At 49.6% G+C, this 17,992-nt stretch overlaps 1 protein-coding gene across 1 annotated transcript in view; it reads left to right on the top strand.

Moving 5' to 3' along the window:
• Nucleotides 1–483: 483 nt before the first annotated feature.
• Nucleotides 484–17,992, top strand: part of LOC143423932 (lachesin) — a 198,372-nt gene continuing 180,863 nt past the window's right edge. The window contains exons 1-2 of the mRNA XM_076895594.1: nucleotides 484–523; nucleotides 9,502–9,608. Of these exons, the coding sequence (XP_076751709.1) occupies nucleotides 9,539–9,608 (70 nt within the window). The 5' untranslated portion in view covers nucleotides 484–523; nucleotides 9,502–9,538. The remainder of the gene's footprint in view (nucleotides 524–9,501; nucleotides 9,609–17,992) is intronic.

Below are 17,992 nucleotides of genomic sequence, written 5' to 3'. Positions count from 1 at the left end.
GAGAGAGAGAGGGGGGGTGTTGTAGAGAGGAAAAGCGTAACTACGCGATGGACCTGCTTTGTTCGTCGATCAATTTCATCGTGGCGATATGAAATAACGTTTGTGCGCGACAACCGCTCGGAATAGAGAAATTCGGAGGGACATGTTCGACGCGATCGGTGCTGCGATCGCGGCCGTCTCGTCGGGAATAAAAGTAACCAGGAAGAGGATGCGTGGCGACTGTTAATTCGCAAGGCGGACCCGCAACCGCGAAGTATCGATCGATATCCTTGGTGGCGCGTGAATCCGCAGTGAATCTTCGACGTGTATACCGTCGTCGTCGTCGTTGTCGTCGTCGTCCTTTTGCCGGTTACCGAACAACGCGGCCGACCAGTGCAGTGAGATAAATGTTTCATAGACAACCATCGCCGTGGTACAGGTAATATCGAATCTCGCGGAGACTTACCCCCGTGGAATCGAAAAGGTGGACTCGAGGACTTTCCGACGATATGTCCCCGGAAATCTACGGACTGCCCGTGAAAAAGTACGTATTATCTCCATTTTCGAAGCCGCGCACACACACAGACACACAGTCACACGTACAGAGATAGAGTGGGAGGAAAGGATAGAGCGAGACCGGGTTAACGTATCGGGGGATTTGGAGCTTTGTCGCGGGTAAGAGTTATGGACGATTTGTAGGTGAGCTTTTTTAAGAGACTTATTACAGGGGCTTTCTTGATAAGCGCTATAAATCAAAATTTCCAATTGGCCCGCTGTATTACGCCGCGGTACGCCCTCTAAATTTCCCTGATTTATGAAACTCTCTATTTATGTACGTTGCGCGTTATCGTCCGCGAATCGATCAAACGGGGAGATTCATTGAACGCAACGGCGGTACGTAACTCGTTTCTCATTTTAATAATAATAATAATACTTTCCTTCACGGACAGAAGCCGCCCTCCGATGTGTTATAATCGATGGTAGCAAGGAGTGACAAAGCAGGCGTTGAACTAGGATAAAAGTTGTCCGTGGAACGGGGGAGATTGCATAAGACGGTTATAGCGGTGGCTCTAAAAATAAAGATCCGGAAATATTCGCTTGTTTAAGAGAAAGATAAAGAATCGAGCGCGGCTCGGGGGTGGTTCGGGGCATGGCACAATAGAGAAGAGATCGTTACATCCGAAAACCTTTCCGGGCGTGCTGAATTTTGCTCGAGCGATCCGTCGAGGGTCAACCCCTTACGTTTCGTAGGACGATCCTAATGGGAAGGACGAAGAAGCGGTGGACTCGTCCGTGGTGTTTTTAATCGGACGTCTAATGGATTCGCGGCGTTTGTCCGTGTTTCTCGTTGGAGATACCAAAACTCTCACTTTTCCGCTCCTCTCACGGCAAGTGTTCTCTTTGAGTCCGTTCGACGCAAACATCAGCAACTCGTCTCGCTGCATCCCCTCTATCCAGCCCACCCTCCTTCTCTCCTCCTCACTCTCTCTCTCTCTCTCTTTTCGTTTCTCGCTCTTTTCGATGACTTCAAACGGTTTCTCGAGTGTGCTCGAGCCGAAGTGCTCTTACAGTTACAAAGATATACGTTGCCGATCGGAAAAAGTGTAGCCGCGCGCGGTATTCCATCGACCCCGTACACCCTCCCGCCACTTCCGCCCTTTCGTACTCCTCCCCCGCGACATCGTGCGAGCGTTACGCTCGGTTAAAGAACGCTCGAGCTCGCCGATGCACATTTTTGCGTTACAAAGAATGATTATATTCCCCAGCGGGGAGATATATCCCTTCCGCGGCGAACGAGACACCGAGACGCGGCGCAATCATCGGGAAAACGCTTCGCGCCTACCGGGGAAATAAAGTGATTTCGGTCGAATTTTCATGCGAATTGGAGGATCGATAGGCGCGCGGTACGGGTAAGAACGGGACGGGCAAACGAATACTTTATTCCGCGCCACTTTCCGACACCTAACTTCTATCGTTCCTTTTAACTTGGCGCTTTTGCATAGTCATAGTTACGGATGTAAAACGCATCGCGCGGTACTATATTAATTAGTTTCGTTGTTACCGTTTCGTTTCTTCCCAGTTTAGAACCGCGCCGGGTTTGTACCCGTCTACCTCACCTTCACGTTCCACTTACCTTTTTTTCTTCTTTCACCGAGGAACACGCTCCTCTCCACCTTCTTTTTCCCTTTTACAGCGTACGTTCCTCCGGACGCGTAATAGAGAGATGGCAATAAATAAATAAAAGCACCCCGCGCGGAATTTCTTTCAGCGTTCTCGTTTACGCGCGCGCAACGGGGAAGATCGCGTCGCCGACGTAAATACATAGTTATCTCGACTTAAGAAAAATAATTTACGAACGGCGGGCTTCTTTGATTTGCCCCATCAGATTGTTCAAGAATACACAAAGCTGCCGGTAAACACAACTTTCCTCGTTAAGAAACGTTGATCTGAATAAGCCCATTCTTCGGTTGCCTCGTCGAATTCCAAAGAACCTCTCGCCAGAGAGTCTCATCTCGCTCCTCCACCCGCTTTTTTTCCCCTCTTTTCCTCGTACTTTTCTTAACCCCGTCATGTCCTCCCCTCGTTCTCTTCTTTTTCTACTTCCTCTCTCGTCGTCGCCATCGTCGCAGCGGTTTTGTTGCTTCCGCAGTGTCGGTAGTTAAGAACTTTCAATATTAGATAAATAAGCTGCTCCGCGTTTGTTCCCGGCTATTATCGGGCTTGTCGATGGGGCTAGTTTTCCCCTTTGATTACCCGCGTCGCGATGCACTGTACGTAAACAACAATTTCTTGACGAGGTGTTCCACGCGATCGAAACTAAAGCCCTCGCAAGGAAACCTCCGAGGAAAGTTGCGCTTTCGTTGAAACGATGGGAATTAGAAAATGGTTAGTTTTTACGTAACTCGAGAGAGAGAGAAGCACAACCTCGCGTTACAACGATGTTATCGTAAACATCGGAGCGAGGTAAAAAAAAAAAAGGAAAAGAGAATCGTTATCGGTTGTAATGGTTTTTTAAGGGCGAATAAAATTTTGGTCGCAGAGGGTTAACGCTCGTCGGTGGTACACGGTCTAATGGGGATTTTATTTTTGCGGAACGCGACCCGGTAGAATGTCGCGCACGCACGTGAAACAGGCGCATTACCAGGTGCAGGCTACGATGTTCCGCAATTCGCCCGGTTGGTATACGTGGCAGGATCGCGTGTCGGCAATTATCCAAGACACAAAACGGCACCGTGAACGCACGCCACCCCGGTTTTCGACTTGCTCACTTCCGGAATGTAATTACGAGCGTTTTGTCGCAATCGCGCCGCCGTGTTTGCCCCGCGATTTGTCGCCGAGTTCCGCGGCGTATCCACGGCCCCGCTGTTCCGCTGCGAACGCAACTACCCTCGATGAATTGCTCACCGCCGTCCGTAACGAGAAATTGATGATCCCTCTCGGGTTTTCTCGTTTCACTGTTTTCAGTGTCCGCAGTTTAACGTCCGTTCCGTCGATTCAGACTTTCACCAATTCCAGTTTCGATATCTGATGCTCCACTTCAGAACAAGCAGGTGTAACGCTGAAGATAAATCGAAACAATAAATCGTCAGGCTACCACCCTTATTCCGTAATAAGTACGTCTATACGTAATTTGCGCCGTCCGCGTGTCCATTCGATGCAATTACTCCTGATCGCACGAAAACGCGTCGAGTCCCCGATGGTATTCCACTCCTGTTCTCAGCTGGACATTCCAGACAATCGCCATTAAACAGTTACGTATCGAGGGGGATTCAAAGGCAGCGGCAAAAACTACGGAAAAGGAACAATCCGAAATCCTTTCATTAGAAGAGCTTTTCATGCGAATTAACGAGACTGATACGTTGAACGTGGAGAATCGTTACAGCTAGAATTTCGTCCACGGATTTACCTCGCCACCCCTCATGGTTGCAGCCCCTACTGTTTCGCGGCAATCTGCGAGCCGGCGTTCAAAAGAAGGACCGAGCTCTCCACTCGCGTTCGGCACTTTCAATCGACACGATATCGCCCGTCGCTCTCTACCCTTTCGTTGACGATCGCGCATTTGGAATAGCGGAGGGTAGATACGGGGGTAGGTAGCAGTGATGGCTCGTGTCATCTTGTCTGACCCAAATAGGAAAATTGGTGGACAGAACCGCGCGAACTCCGTCGACGAAACGCCGGGACGAATTTCGAATAATCGCCATTTCTGCCGCCGCCACCGCCTCCACGGTTTTCCGTTCCTCTCGATTTTTACCCCCAGCCACGCGATCGCGTTCCTGTTCACCGTGCGTGAAAAGAGTCCTCGGTTGAACGGCCGCTTCGCCGGCGGCGGAATCAACGGCGCGCGATTCGATGCGGCAAGCTCGCAACATATTTAATGAAAACCGTGCTGTAAAAACCGTTTACCGAGGCTTACAAATAAAGCGGCCGTAAATGAAAAATTCTGCGATCCCGCGCGGACAAACGTCGAACGTTTGTTCCCGTTTTAGAAAGCTGCACGCGACCGCGGTGAAATTTAATTCCGCGCGGTGCATTTGCACGGTGGAGATCGAGAACGGTGTCCTCCGGTTCTTGCCAATATCCAGCTAGAACTCTGTCCAAAGTAGAGGAGAGCCTGCGCCCTGTAATGGCGAACCGTCTTAAATCCATTACCGATAGTTCCTAACGCGCGATGTTTGTAAAAAGTCTTATTGGAGATTCTTTTTCATAGAAGCGAAACGTCAACTTTCTTCAGACACAACTTGGCGAATGATATTCGTGGTAAAACAGTAATTAAATCGTTCAATTAGAAACTACTAAGCAAGCGCACTTAACGCGACGATAACGTCCATGGAAACGGTTCGAAGCGTGTCGCTTAAATTCAGCTCGTCAGTCGTATTTTATTCGCTCGGTTCGTAGAATACCGATCGCTTCACAGGCGTAATTTTTCCCATTTGGTGGTTACGCGTTTTCGAAAGTGACGCGTCCACCGATGAGGGACGCGTCGCGCGTTTGTGCGACGATTTTTATCCGGTTTCGTAGCCGTAAATCAATTCCGAATTAACGAGAGGAGGCTTTTAGCCTCTGGCTCTAGTAGCTCGTGTCCTTTCGCTCGCGATGAAAATCGCTGATTTTAGTGGAACGCCGGCGAAGAGAACGGGTAGGTAAGCGAAATTCCACGGATACGCTATCGGAGATCGGTCGCGAGCCTTTTCTGCCAGCTGTGCTTCGCACTTGCCCCTCCGCGACGGTAGATGATAAAAGTAACGTCATAGGATGAAAAGGGGGAAAAAAAGAAGAAGGAAAGAGAAGAAAGTGGATCGGAGTGTCTCGCGTTTCACGCGTGCAGACGTGATTTCCAGCGTACGATCGCAATTACGGAGACATTTTTTGGTCCCCCCTTTACTGCCATTAAATTGTAGACTTTTGCATAAATCACGTATTCTCGCCTACCTGTACGCTTTACGTTACCCTTTCGCGCTAAATTTCGCGTCGTATCGTCGTCGTTCTCTCTGATAATCCTATAAATGTGACAATCCTGATTTAGTCACGATCGAACTGGCTTCGTTTTGAGCTCGCCAAGTCTATTCTACTTTTACCAACGCGAGAAGTCTCGAACGTTCAAAAATACGAGCAGCAAACGCGACTGAAGACACGATACTTAAAATTGTATCCCAAAGGTACGTTTAAAACCATCGTCGAAAGACGTCTGAAGATCTCTGCACAGCCGCTGTAATTGAAATTCATCCGCGATAGAGTGGCGCGTTGGAAAAGAGAAAGGGGAGGCAATCCCTTTAAACGGTTGGCGCAAAAATAAAGCGAACGGAACAGGAGGAACGTCGGGAACAGACTAGAACGGGGATCCGTCACGGCCGCGCACAGATTAAACAATTATTTTCGACGACGCTCCGCGCGTCCAGTTATTTCGTTGTTCCGCGTTGTAGTGCGGCAGCGGGAAAAACAAAAGCGTCGAAAACGGCGGCCAGGGTGATGGAACGGGGATTGGCGGTGGAACGGAGGAATGGTTTACGACTCTTCGAGGACGAAAATTCGGGGATTCGCGGCAACGTTCACCAAGCTGGCTAGCGCACCGCCGCGCGTAGACGCGCGTACCGCCGGAAACGGAAACGCCTGCCCGAGGGGGTGGTATCCAGAAAGAGAGAAAGGCGAGTCGAGGGGTGGCGGTCGGGTCCGGACGGGCAGCGGGTACCGATATCCGGGATTTGCCTGACGTTTAATGAACGCTGGCAGACGTTTTGATTTACAGGACAGTTTGATTTCCGCGCGGGGCACAATAACCGCCAATTTGTAAATCGCCTCGTAAATCTGGGACGGGCAGCAGCCCCGTCGCAGACCGATGCACGCGAGAGCCGACGTATCGGCGGCCGGCTACGCGCGAGCCGTCCTAACGGCCATTCGTCCGATTGGATTAAACAATCGGCGCCGTTAAAAGGGATCGACGGTATCGGTGTATTACCGGTAAACAGACCCGTAAAAATGATATAATAATCCTTGTCACGCTGCTCGTGCAATATTCCGAATTACACCGCTCGCGATTTATCCCGCTGCGCGTGGTTTCGGGTTGTTTAAACCCTGGTGGGTGAGGGTGGTTACGGTTTGATCTTGAAGAATCGAGTCGAAAGTTTTGTAAAACGATCGCGATGGTTCTCGCGAAATTAATGGAAACCACCGTCGGTACACAGAGCCAGCGTTGTTTGAGTTACGTATCGAAAATCTAGATGATGGACACGATAACCCTTTCTCTGCTATCGGAGACTGCGGTCGCGTGCCGCGGAGCAATCGCTTGATGTTACGAGCGGCTTTATATAGCTTGCGCATTGCATTTTCGAATGGCAGCCATGCGATGAGAGAAACGCTATTTAATGTACCTACGTTTACACACGTCGAATCGGATAATTGAATATACACGGGGTGGTCTGGGAATCAGCTGCCATCGGTATTTCCAGGAATAACGTTAATGCTTGAAGGTTTTTCCTCTGAACGCAACATATGTACAGCTATAAGTTAAACGGAGGGTGTATTTTCACGAGGGTGGATAGAACGAAAGGGTTAGTACCAACAGGTTTCGCGTTATAGGGTCCCACTTTTCGCGTTCACGCTTATTAAGCAGTGACCAACGGTTGGCGTGTCAGATCGATACGAGATCAAGCACGGTGATCCCAGTAGTTTGTTTAAACTTGTTCGCCGTGGCGACAGGAAAGTTTCCCTCTCCCCCGCGTTTATTAACTTGCAATCCGTGACGAGCGAAAGGGTAATGGGCAATGCCCCAGGGGGGAACCGTGTGTAACTTCTCGTTTCACACTTACGTGGGTTGTCCACGAGGGCGGCGACGGCGGGCGTGGGAAGGAGTTTGCGAGGCCGGCGGAGAAAAGGTCGAAGGAAAAATGCACGGGCGGCGATAGCGTCGGCGAACAGGGGCGTCGTGTCGTTAACCGAGTTTACTAATTATGGGTCGAGCGCGATAGCCGGAGTTACCGCGGTAATTTCAACGCCGTGGATGTGTAAAAGCGTGATGTAATAACAAGAGCCGCTTTACCGAAGTGTGGCCGTGTGATATTGCTCTAAAAATCTCCGTTAATTAACTCGTAAAACTTGTAATAACGCAATGAATCAAGTTACGCGGGTACACGGGTTACCCCTTGACTGTTCGAGTGGCGAGCCGCCCCGCTCCGGTTTCCCATCAGGCAGGGAGAAAATCCCCGTGACAATGTTAGCCCGTCGAACGTGAAATTTTTAAATCAACTTTAAATTTCCACGCGGATCGCCGGGAAACTTCTGGGGTTATTAAGCGGCCGGGAATTGTTCGCTCGTCACTTCGGACCGCGGCTATAGGTCCTGTTATTTGCGAACGAGATTAATTGTAAATCGTACGCGATGAAAATTTTGTAAATTAGAGCCAGATTAATACCTGTTCATTTTTCCGAGATAAAAGTAGACGCGCGAGTGTCTGTGCGAGATGGTTCTACCGGCTTTTTAAAGCTCCGCTGTAAAATACCACCGTGTAGAATTCGAAACGTAGTCCCTGGCTGTAAAATACGAAATTATACGCGGAATTACGAGGGGAAAATGTGATAAAACAAAAGGGACAATTATGTGGTAGGCGAATGGGGTTTTTACTTGTCACAGTAATGCGTTCCTTGATCAAATATTTTGCACGAAGACAGTGACGGTCGTCGAATCGATTTCACGGTTGCAGACCACGCGCGGGTAGACCGCTAGTGCTGCATTTTTTCCAAGTTCCCGCCCCTGGAAGCTCGATAAAAAAGTGGTACTTACCAGAGCAATCGCAAGAATTTTAAACGCGACACGCGTTCCATTTCGATTCGTTTATTTCTTGACTTTGTCGTGTTATTATTCTCGCTCGCTCTTTCTCTGCTCTCCTCGTCCCACGCTGGGCCCCGCGGCGGCGCGATGAGAAATCGTGTATAATAAGTAATTAGCGAAATACGGTGGACCTCAGACAGAGTGAACGACAAAATAAATCCAGCCGACTCTCGTGTTACTTTAATCATTAGCTGGAAATATCGGTCTCTCGGGTCACGGGAGAGCGTTTCGCATCAGCGCGGGTCGTGTGTGCGCGTCAGCAAAAAAAAAGGATAAAAACTGTACCGTGGAATTTAATTTAGGAACTCGTTCGTATTATATTTTTGTTAATTAGTCGAATTTAAATTTAAATTTATTTTTAGATTAGTCGCGCGTGTGTCACTCACGCATTAACATTCGGTCCGCGACTCGCAATTGAATGAAACGATGAAAATTTTTGATACACACCGCCGTGTTAATTTATACCAGCGGTGCAGTACTCTGTTTCCGTTCTCCCATTCTCGTTTTCCGCCAGCCAACATTCGCCCTCTTTCGATGATGCTACAAGTCGAATCACACCTGGAACCACGCTCCTTTCAGTCCTCTCCTCCACCCTGGAGAAAAATCTTCGGATCGTTTCTACTCTTTTTATTCCTCCCCTTTTCATCCCGTTCATCGAGCCGTCTCAGAGGCTGATTCCTTCGCCGTATACCCGATAGACGTGTTCGACGCACGCGAATAGAGTCTATATCTCCTCGAGTGGTTGTACGTATATTACAGCCCAATAAACCTGATTAACATTAGGTGTTCGTTAATTACAGCATCCCTCTATTACACTGACTTAGCCATGCGTTAATGATTTCACGGCCCCGTGGATTCCCGACGTATCGACGAATCAACGATACGCCGCATCGCAATATGCATTCGGATGAGCGTTCTAGACTAGATGGATGCGTATTTACATATCCCTGTCGTGCTCGCATGCGTACCCTAATATCGCGCCCCTTAATGACAGACGCGGTATATTTATTAATTCATCACCGATCCTTTTCAGACCGTCGGTATCGATCCATCTCCGTTTGTTCAACTTCCCATCGACCCCTCTCTCAGCCCTTCGCCAACCCCCACCGATACAGGCTTAGGTCTATCTAGGATAAAAAATGATGCGGACGATGATTTATCGCCTGGCGTTGAACATATTCGTGTGACTTGTTTTCGCAGATAAGCTTCGAGGTTCAAGACGTGGAACGGCGATAAAATGGACAATCAAAGAAGAAGACGATACCTGACCATCAGTATACTTCACATCATCACCATCATGTGCCAAGGTGAGTCGCCGTTCGACTACCCTCGAACGAGTTTTTACTCGTTGCTCGCGCGAGCGAGCATTCCCGCTCGTTTGCGAGTGTTGCCAAAAAGAATCGCGATCGTAATTTACGTTTTAATCCGCGGGAGGGTACGCCGGTGAATCCATTCCGGTTGCGCGGGAGAAAAGTGATTCGCGTAACGCTGGTTAGATCTATGGCAGCCGGCGCTAATGGAATTCGCGTAATTATAAAGGGAACGCGCGGCAACTACGAACGGCTAGGTAAATAATTGCGCAGTGGAAAGTAATGTTGGTTTATATCAAGTAAATTAGTATTATATTTCGATTAGATACGCGCCGCGGAGTTGGCCGGAATTTAGGTGGGCGCAGCTTGAGGCGGAGCGCGCGAACTATTTAAACGAGCGCCACCGGGGAAATGCGAAAAAAATTCGCCAACTGGTAAAATCGCACACTACGGAGGAAGGGTCGGGCAATTTCATATAGCATTTTTTTTTCGAGAGGGAAAAACAATTTAACGGAATCGAATTTTAATGCGAGGCTCGCAAAAATTATTGGACAAGTTCCAGTAACGACGATAGTTTCGTCGGGGACGCACATTTTTGGCTCTTAGGCGCCGTTCCTGGCACGTGCGACGGGCGCTATTTGTCACACGGAACGTACGAACGTACTTATCTACGCGCTCGCTGCTAATTGCTGCACGCGGACTTTGCACTCCATTCTCCAAATACCGATAATTGTCCCGGTCTCTACATATTATCTACGAAGGAACGAATTCGTCTTATCGCTCGCCTCGACTCGACTGTTCAGACAGTCGTTCGTTAAATGTAAAGTAGCTCGAATGCTTCTTGAAAAACGACGCTTCTAACGTATCTCTACTTCCAATTTCTGAAATGCAAATTCAGGTTGGAGAGCAAAGAAACCTAGCGTCGCGAGAAAGTAACCGCGGGCACGCGTCAGGGATCGCTACGCGAGTTGCTCGAGGAAGAAGTGCCGGTTAGGGTATCAGTAAACGCTGATAAAACATGTCCCGTGTCAGTGTTGGTGGCGTTAATCAATTTTCCATTCAACGTGCAATATCTCGCCGCGATATCGGTCCCGGCTCGTTCAATGGGGGTGAAAGCCAACGCGGGAGGTCTTAAAGACCGCGAAGTCGTTCAGCCGAGAGTTGGGTACTTGTAATTATCGGTAAATAAGAAGGTTCGCTATACCGTAGCGGCACCTCGAGGTAAATTCTGAGCCACCATCGTGGCCATTTTCCAAGTTTCGAAGGATTTCACGTGGCATTAGCCGCTTCGCCAGAAATATCTGACGGGGGACTCCATCCCTCTCGCTCTCGCGTGTCTAAAATGTCGATGCGAAACCGATGAAATCGCGGCAGTGGTCTTTCTAATTCGGACTACACCGTCCATTCCATCTTTCCCCCTTGGGAATTTATACTTTCGCGCCATCGTTTTTCGGTACGTTTATTTTGAAACTTCGAGATTTCAAAGGAAATCCTTTAAAATTACATTCGGCGTCGACCAGCGGGATACGTTCCTGTGTTTTCAATTTTTTTTTCCCGGCCAGGTTTCGACTCGCCTCGATTAAAAAATAAAGGGAGTGAAAAATATTATTTTTCAATTGAATGGAGAGAGCGTTGCACTCGTTGACTGTTTATCCGGTAGTTGAGTTTGCTTTGGTCAACGAGAGGAACAGTGGAAGTTGGTTTTGTTCTACGTATGAATAAAAAAAAAAAATATATTCTGCACGCCCATTGTCATCGACGCGACGTACAAAACGCGACATGTTATTATCCGTAAGCGTTCGTACGCGATATTTCATGAATCGTATACTCGACCGACTCAATGGCTTCCGGTTCTCACACAGGTTGTCGCTCCAACAGTTTAATTTACGTTTCTTCGAAAGTATCGTTCGAAAGGTCGTTCGAAATCCGGTTGGTACCACGAACGGACTCGTTAAAATGCAGCTTGACGTTCCCCCACGGTAAATGCTAGTTCCACCCCTATCCAGAAGTCTTCCGTTGGCCTGATGAAAGAAAATTACTGCGGCGTTGTCGCAACGATTGCCTTCCCAGCCATCGTTAGCTCTGCGCAACTTCCGACTGACCGTTCTCGGATACATCGTAAAAGAAGAATAAAGGAGCCGTACATTTCTCCATTATTTCGAATCGAGCGAACCAAAAGCGGCAAAATTGTTTCTCGTTCGACTATCATCTATATCGTGCAATCTTTGCCACATCCGCGTCATCTTCTCGATGGCTTCTTCTCTCGTCCTTGCAAGAAGACACGCCGATCGAGTCACGTGTCGCGGTAGAAGCGAAGAAGCGTCTTCCTGGCGCTAATTTAAATACATATTAATAGAACGCGTGTGCAACACCCGTCGACGAGGGTGGAAGTTCGTCCGCAGCCAGGTAGTAACAGGCTCGACTGGGTGGCATAGGTGTGCTCTTCGTACTTTGTCAGAGGGAAATGCACCGACTCGCGTGTCAGCCAATCAAGATAGCCGGCTATGCATACGAACGAACTCCGGTCGAGGGCGTCGGACAAATTCCGACTCCTCGCGATCGTCGTTGGCTCATCCATCGTTCGCGAACACCACCAACCGTGCACCCTGGCTATTTGCCTGTTCGGCCATCGATTCTGGCTCGCGAGTACCTGGCGGATTGTTTCACGCGGAGCGATCGCCGTGAGTGAACATCGAATCGTCGCGTATGTGCAAACGTTCCAATGGGGGCCGTCCTCTAATCAGATTTCGGATATTTTTCTCGCGAAACTTCCCGTGGATCATCTCGAAGTTACGGACGAAGTTTGTCTCGCGACGCACCCGGAAGGCGGGTCAAGAACTGATTTCGCCGGGCGCGGAGAAAATCTCGGACAGTTCAAACAGAAAATCTTCGCCTCGCGTAATAGGAAGGTCTGAAAGGAGGATATAAAATTGCGGCACGAGAGGAGCCGGAATAAAGCATTCCGGAATTCGAGGATACACGCTGTTTGCCTTTCCAATATGCATTTCGCGTCGACTCACCCGTGAAATACCTCGTAGAATCCGTACACCTTGTGGACCGTGGAATCTTTCATGGATTCGCGATATTCCGTGGCTCGATCGAGTCGTCAAACGTCGCCGTCTATCGCCTCCGTGTTTCCTCCAAACAAAGTCCTTCGTACACGTATATCATCCCCCATTCGCTTTTTAAGTAAAAAAGAACAGTTTCATAATTTATCGAATCGAACGCCTGTGAATAATATATATCTTTTATTCATACCGATCGTAAAAAGAGAGCCAAGTTCGCCGATCGTTGCTGACGGCACGCGAATAACAGAGCAAAACCTTGTTTGCATAACCCAGTTAAATTTCCGGCATTATTTATCCTGGTACCAAGAAGAACCCAGCGGGAGGGTTCTCCGATAAAGCACTTTGTCCGGTCCGCTTATGGTCGAGTCTCGGCGCAGTAAAGAGCCTCTGCTTTCGTTTATTTCGCCTGATTTCGCTAAGTATCATCGCGGTCGAGGGACGAGACGGATAAACGAGAGGCGAAAGGGAGAGAGAGCGAGAGAAAGAGAGGAGGGCGTTCCGTGTACGAGTGGAATAAGAGCAGGCCGTGCTCCCGTCTTTTCCTTCGTCGTTCCGGTGAATGGAAAAACTTCTGGTATTCCCCTGGTCGACAGCGGAGATCGTAGATTCTTGATGTAGCCTTTGTGCCGTGGGAAGAGAAATAGCGAGCACGGAACGGGCGGGAAACGTGGAAACCCTTTGGAAAAAGTGGCTCGGCTGCTCCGTCGTCTCGAGCCGACGCGGTCCGCCGTCGCGTTAAGAACTTTCCTCCTCGGGGTGGGCACCGCGTGCGCGACCGTTCTCGCCTCGACTCCGATTTCTTTTTTTTCTACTCGCCGCATAAATGCAAAAACATATTTTAGATGTTATCCGCGACACGGCCGCGTTCGAGGTTGAGACATTAAATGCGCATTAATGGCGTTAGGTATGCGGCCGTACCCGCCACTTAACCACCACCGCTGACCACCACCGTTATCGGTGCACGCGTGCGAAGGGTTCGTCCGGTTACGTACCCTTTCATGCCGTCTAGTTATTTCTCGGTAGTCGTTCAGCTTGTCTAACAACGAACGAGCTTTCGCGAGTGACTGAGACCGGTCAAGTACTTGACATTGATTCAGGGAGATCGCGATGATTGTATGTTCGAACGAAAATTTGCATTTCATGTTACGATCTCGTCGATTCTTCGCGTCGATACACCAAAAGTTATTTTCGTTCTGCTCCTGGTCGCTAGAAGTCGATAGCGAGTAATCTTTTCCGAACCCATCATACGCGCGATAGAACCTGATACCGTTTTCTATCGAGAACGCTGTAGACCCTTCCAGGAGACCTAATATTTTATTAAGAACTGCGGATACAACGGACTTTTTCAGCGTTGGGAACAGGAGTGGTTCGCTCGATGCCTCGAACGCGATAGGGAAGGTATCGTGGTCGCCGCGGTGGAAGTTTCGCGAGCGTGCAAAAAGGGGTTGTTTTTACGACGACGCCGCACCGGCTCGATACACCCGGCCAGAATTGGATACACTCGGCGCACGGGACGTGCATTATGCCCATCCAGAGGAGTGGCGAGTCCGACGACGCGGAAAATATAAAGTGATTCCTAGCGTTAGTTTGACGGGGAGCATTAAAACAGCGAGGCGGAAGGGGTTGGAGGGAGGGAGAGGGGGGGAGTGTCGCTTTGAAAACCGTGAACGGGAATGAATGCTATTGACCGTCAAGTACACTCGAGCCAGCGGGGAGGAAAAAAAAAGCCACTCGTTAGAATGGCCGCTTTGCGCGTCCGTTTATCGTTGGAACAACGGCACATGATCACACTTGATTTAACGCGTTTATTAGTAATACGCGTCGCGCGTTAGTTCTCCGCCGCTATCGATCCTTTCATTTGTTCCGTTAATTATCCGGATGAGAGTCGCGGAAATATTCGACTCGCGTTTTAAAACATCGCTGCCAGCGGAGCCAGGCGGAACAAATATTTCGATGCGTCGCACTTGTGAAACTCGAAAACATCGAGGACGAAAATGCATTCGCGATGAATAGAGGCCCGCGGGGGCACGACGAGAGCGGGTGGGGCGGTCGGAGAAAAATGAATGAAATTTCGCTGGATCGTCCTTCTGTCTTCCCGTTCCCGATGAAATTCCCGATTATTCGTCGAGCACCGGTGATACGTAATTGATACGGTGCGCGCAGGTTATACGCCGCCGTGGAACGGGCGCGTTCTTCGTTTTCCATTGCCGCACGAGCGAAGCCGTACAAAAGTTGAAAGCAGACACGACGCTGCAGGGGTTTGAAACAAGTAACATCCGACTAGCTAAAGTTTCTTCAGCTCGAGCCACGTACCGACGATCGTTCTTTCGACGACTGCACACCAACGCGACCGTTAACGAGGGAGTGTCTTTTTAGCGCAACGAATCGGCGGATCGCGAACCGCCACCGGGGAATGTAGCTCGTCTCGCGAGCAAACAAAGGGATGCAAATCGTCGTTTATCATTCCCGTCCCAGGATAATTCGATGGTTGTACAGCATCCGATATACGATCGGGGGGGAAAAAGAAAACGACGTACGGCGACGGTAGAGTTAGCTAAGTGGGACCTTTTTCATTGAGCTTTCGATAAACCCCGAGCTATTTATATCTCGGGTCTTAGAGGTGTTCGTTTACCCCATTGACTCCCTCAGACAAGAGAGATTACAAAGACGCATCGCGGCTCGAAGGAAGATCGAAAATAGCCCCCTTTCTCTGGTCGTCCCGCGAAAATAATCTACATCGTCCCTTCCCCCGAGGGGAGGGGAGGAAAGTCAATTCTTCTCGAGGAAAGTTAGTCGAGCGCGAGCCAAGTCCGGAACTGGGTTAAAACCATTAGCCGACGACTATGAGATCAAAATACATTTAACGGTTTACTAGAAGTCGTAGACGGTAATTGCGTTCCCGGAGCAATAGCTCGGGAATTCGTCCTTTGAGCCAGGCCGATAGAAATCCCGGAGCTTTCATCTTTTCGCCGGATGGTCACGCGCGAGCGCCCCTATACACCAAGCTCCGCGCGATCGATTAACGCCGGTGATTACCAAGCGCGCGACGAACGTTATTAGAAGTGTCGCAATTTAGGTGTGCGCAACGCGGTTCGCCGGTGTTATCGGTCGGCCTCACGTGCGTACACACACGCGTGTCGTCGGTACACCCGGGGAAAATGAGATCCGCGACAGCCATGTAACGGGCGTAACGCGAGACCGAGCAAACACCGTAATACGGCTGGTTACTCGAGTCGTAAATGGATATCGGTCGAGTACGCTCCGCGAGTCGCCGGTTGCGCTCGAGAATTCCGCTGGAACACCGCGGAGATTTCTCTCTCCGCCTGCTGGTGGTATTATTCTTTCACGACCGCCACCGATCGACGCCCGGCTGCCTTTCGTTCGAGCAATATTTCTAAAACGTATCGGAATTGAAAGGGGTGGCTTTCCTCCGCGCGGTAGAAAGCTCATAGCTTCCTGCCGGATTCTTAGCGTAAAAAGTAAACGAGTCGCGAAAGTGTTCTCTATCTTTCAACAACAAACGGTTCTATTATTCTCTTCCGACATTTCGACAATCGATTCGCCACCGTAGAATGGTATGACAGCGGCCACTAAGGTATTTAACAACTTTTCGCTGTAAGAACCGGTTCGGATAAAGAACGGTAACAGAAATGAAACAGTAGACCAAGGTTGGGGGGGCCATGGATTCTCTTTATTACATGCTACCGTGGTACGTACCGTGGTACAGGCCATATGACGCCACTGGATCGCTACTTGGTATTTATAGGGGTGGTTCGAGCTTCCATCGACCCTTACTCCGTTCCTCGACTTCTGTTCGAAGGCGAGTCCACCGCGCTTCTCCGTCCCTCGCCACGCCGCCAAATGATTTTCGCGCGAACATACATACCCGTCGTTAATATTCTTTACAACCAGCCGGTGTTTCCTACGTTTCGCGTCATTATTCCGGTTCGCCATTGGCAAGTCTCCGCGTGTAGCCGGCGTTCTAGCTGGCACGGAGTCCGTGCTCGTCCAAATATATTTTTATGTGGCATGGGCGGTGTCGGGCGCGCGATACATATGGAATCACATATGCGGCTAGACATGCATACTTCATGAAATAGTAAGTTTTAGGCGGCATTCAGGACGCGTGTACCGAGTCAGGGGCGCGCGGCACTGCAAACTCGATTCGATGAGAGAGGAGCCTCGCTGCCTTCTCGCGGCCCCGTTTAATGGCATTTCCTTGCTACCCGGTACCCGGGCAAGAGAAATATTAAATTTCAACGCGAGAAAAATTCGTGTACATCCCCCGTGGCGCGGTATTCTTAGAAACGGCGGGGGCCGCTAAAGACGGACGCGATCGGCGATGGCCCACTTTTGAAACACCGATAAAACTGCCAGCGGACCGTATCTGTCGCGCTCTTCAACCCCACCAGGAGCTGCATATCTTTCCGGTTCCTCCTTCGAACGTGGTCCCAGGGATCGCTCGTTTCTCTCGCGAAAATTCCCGTACGTCGATACTCTGTCTTTCTCTCTCCCTCTCGTTCTTTTTGAATACGGTTTGCGGAAGACGTCAAGTAACCTCTTTGCATCGTACTCGACGAGAGTCTTCCGTTCCAAGAGAAACGCAGTCGTTGATAAAACTCTTCAGAGACCGTGTACCGTCTTTATCGAGTAGTTATCAAAATCATGTTTGTTTCCAGTTTTCTCGACGAGATACTCGACTTCCAAGAAAAGGGGTCGTGGCGTCGGAAAATCAACGATCTTTTCTACGTAACTAACAAAAAACGTCGTTCCATCGGGAGATGTTCAACTGGCATTTCTCTCTGAACATTTTTGATATTATACGCTGCTCGTTCTTCAAATTCAACGCTTAAATGTATTCGCACGACCGAGCAGGTGACGAACGAACGTGATAAAAATTTAAATAACACTCGCGCGGACATTCATCGTCGCTATCGCGAGTGCAAATACATTCCCAGAACTCGGGAGACGAGGCGCTTGGTGCTCGAACATTAACTATATCTCGGTTGGACGATCAACGACCGAGCGGCGAACGAATGGCAAAAATTACCATCGTCGTGTTCCAACAACGCGAGTACTATTGCTGCCACGCACGGATACCTGCCTCCTCGGTATAGCCGGGTCGCGAAATCGGTCAGATGTCAAAGTCTGCGAATTCGAGAGTCGCGACGAGCGAATTTTCGAAAGCTTTCCGCGCGCGTAAAGCAAAAGCTACCCCCAGCTGTCTTTGGCATACCACACTTTGTCGAATTTAAACCGCGGATCCTCGCGATGCGAAAGTGAAACACGTAGGAACGTGGCTAACGACGATGC

Source organism: Xylocopa sonorina, chromosome 5, assembly GCF_050948175.1.
Source record: "Xylocopa sonorina isolate GNS202 chromosome 5, iyXylSono1_principal, whole genome shotgun sequence".
Classification (NCBI taxonomy): domain Eukaryota; kingdom Metazoa; phylum Arthropoda; class Insecta; order Hymenoptera; family Apidae; genus Xylocopa; species Xylocopa sonorina.
This window is presented reverse-complemented; position numbering and strand designations above follow the sequence as displayed.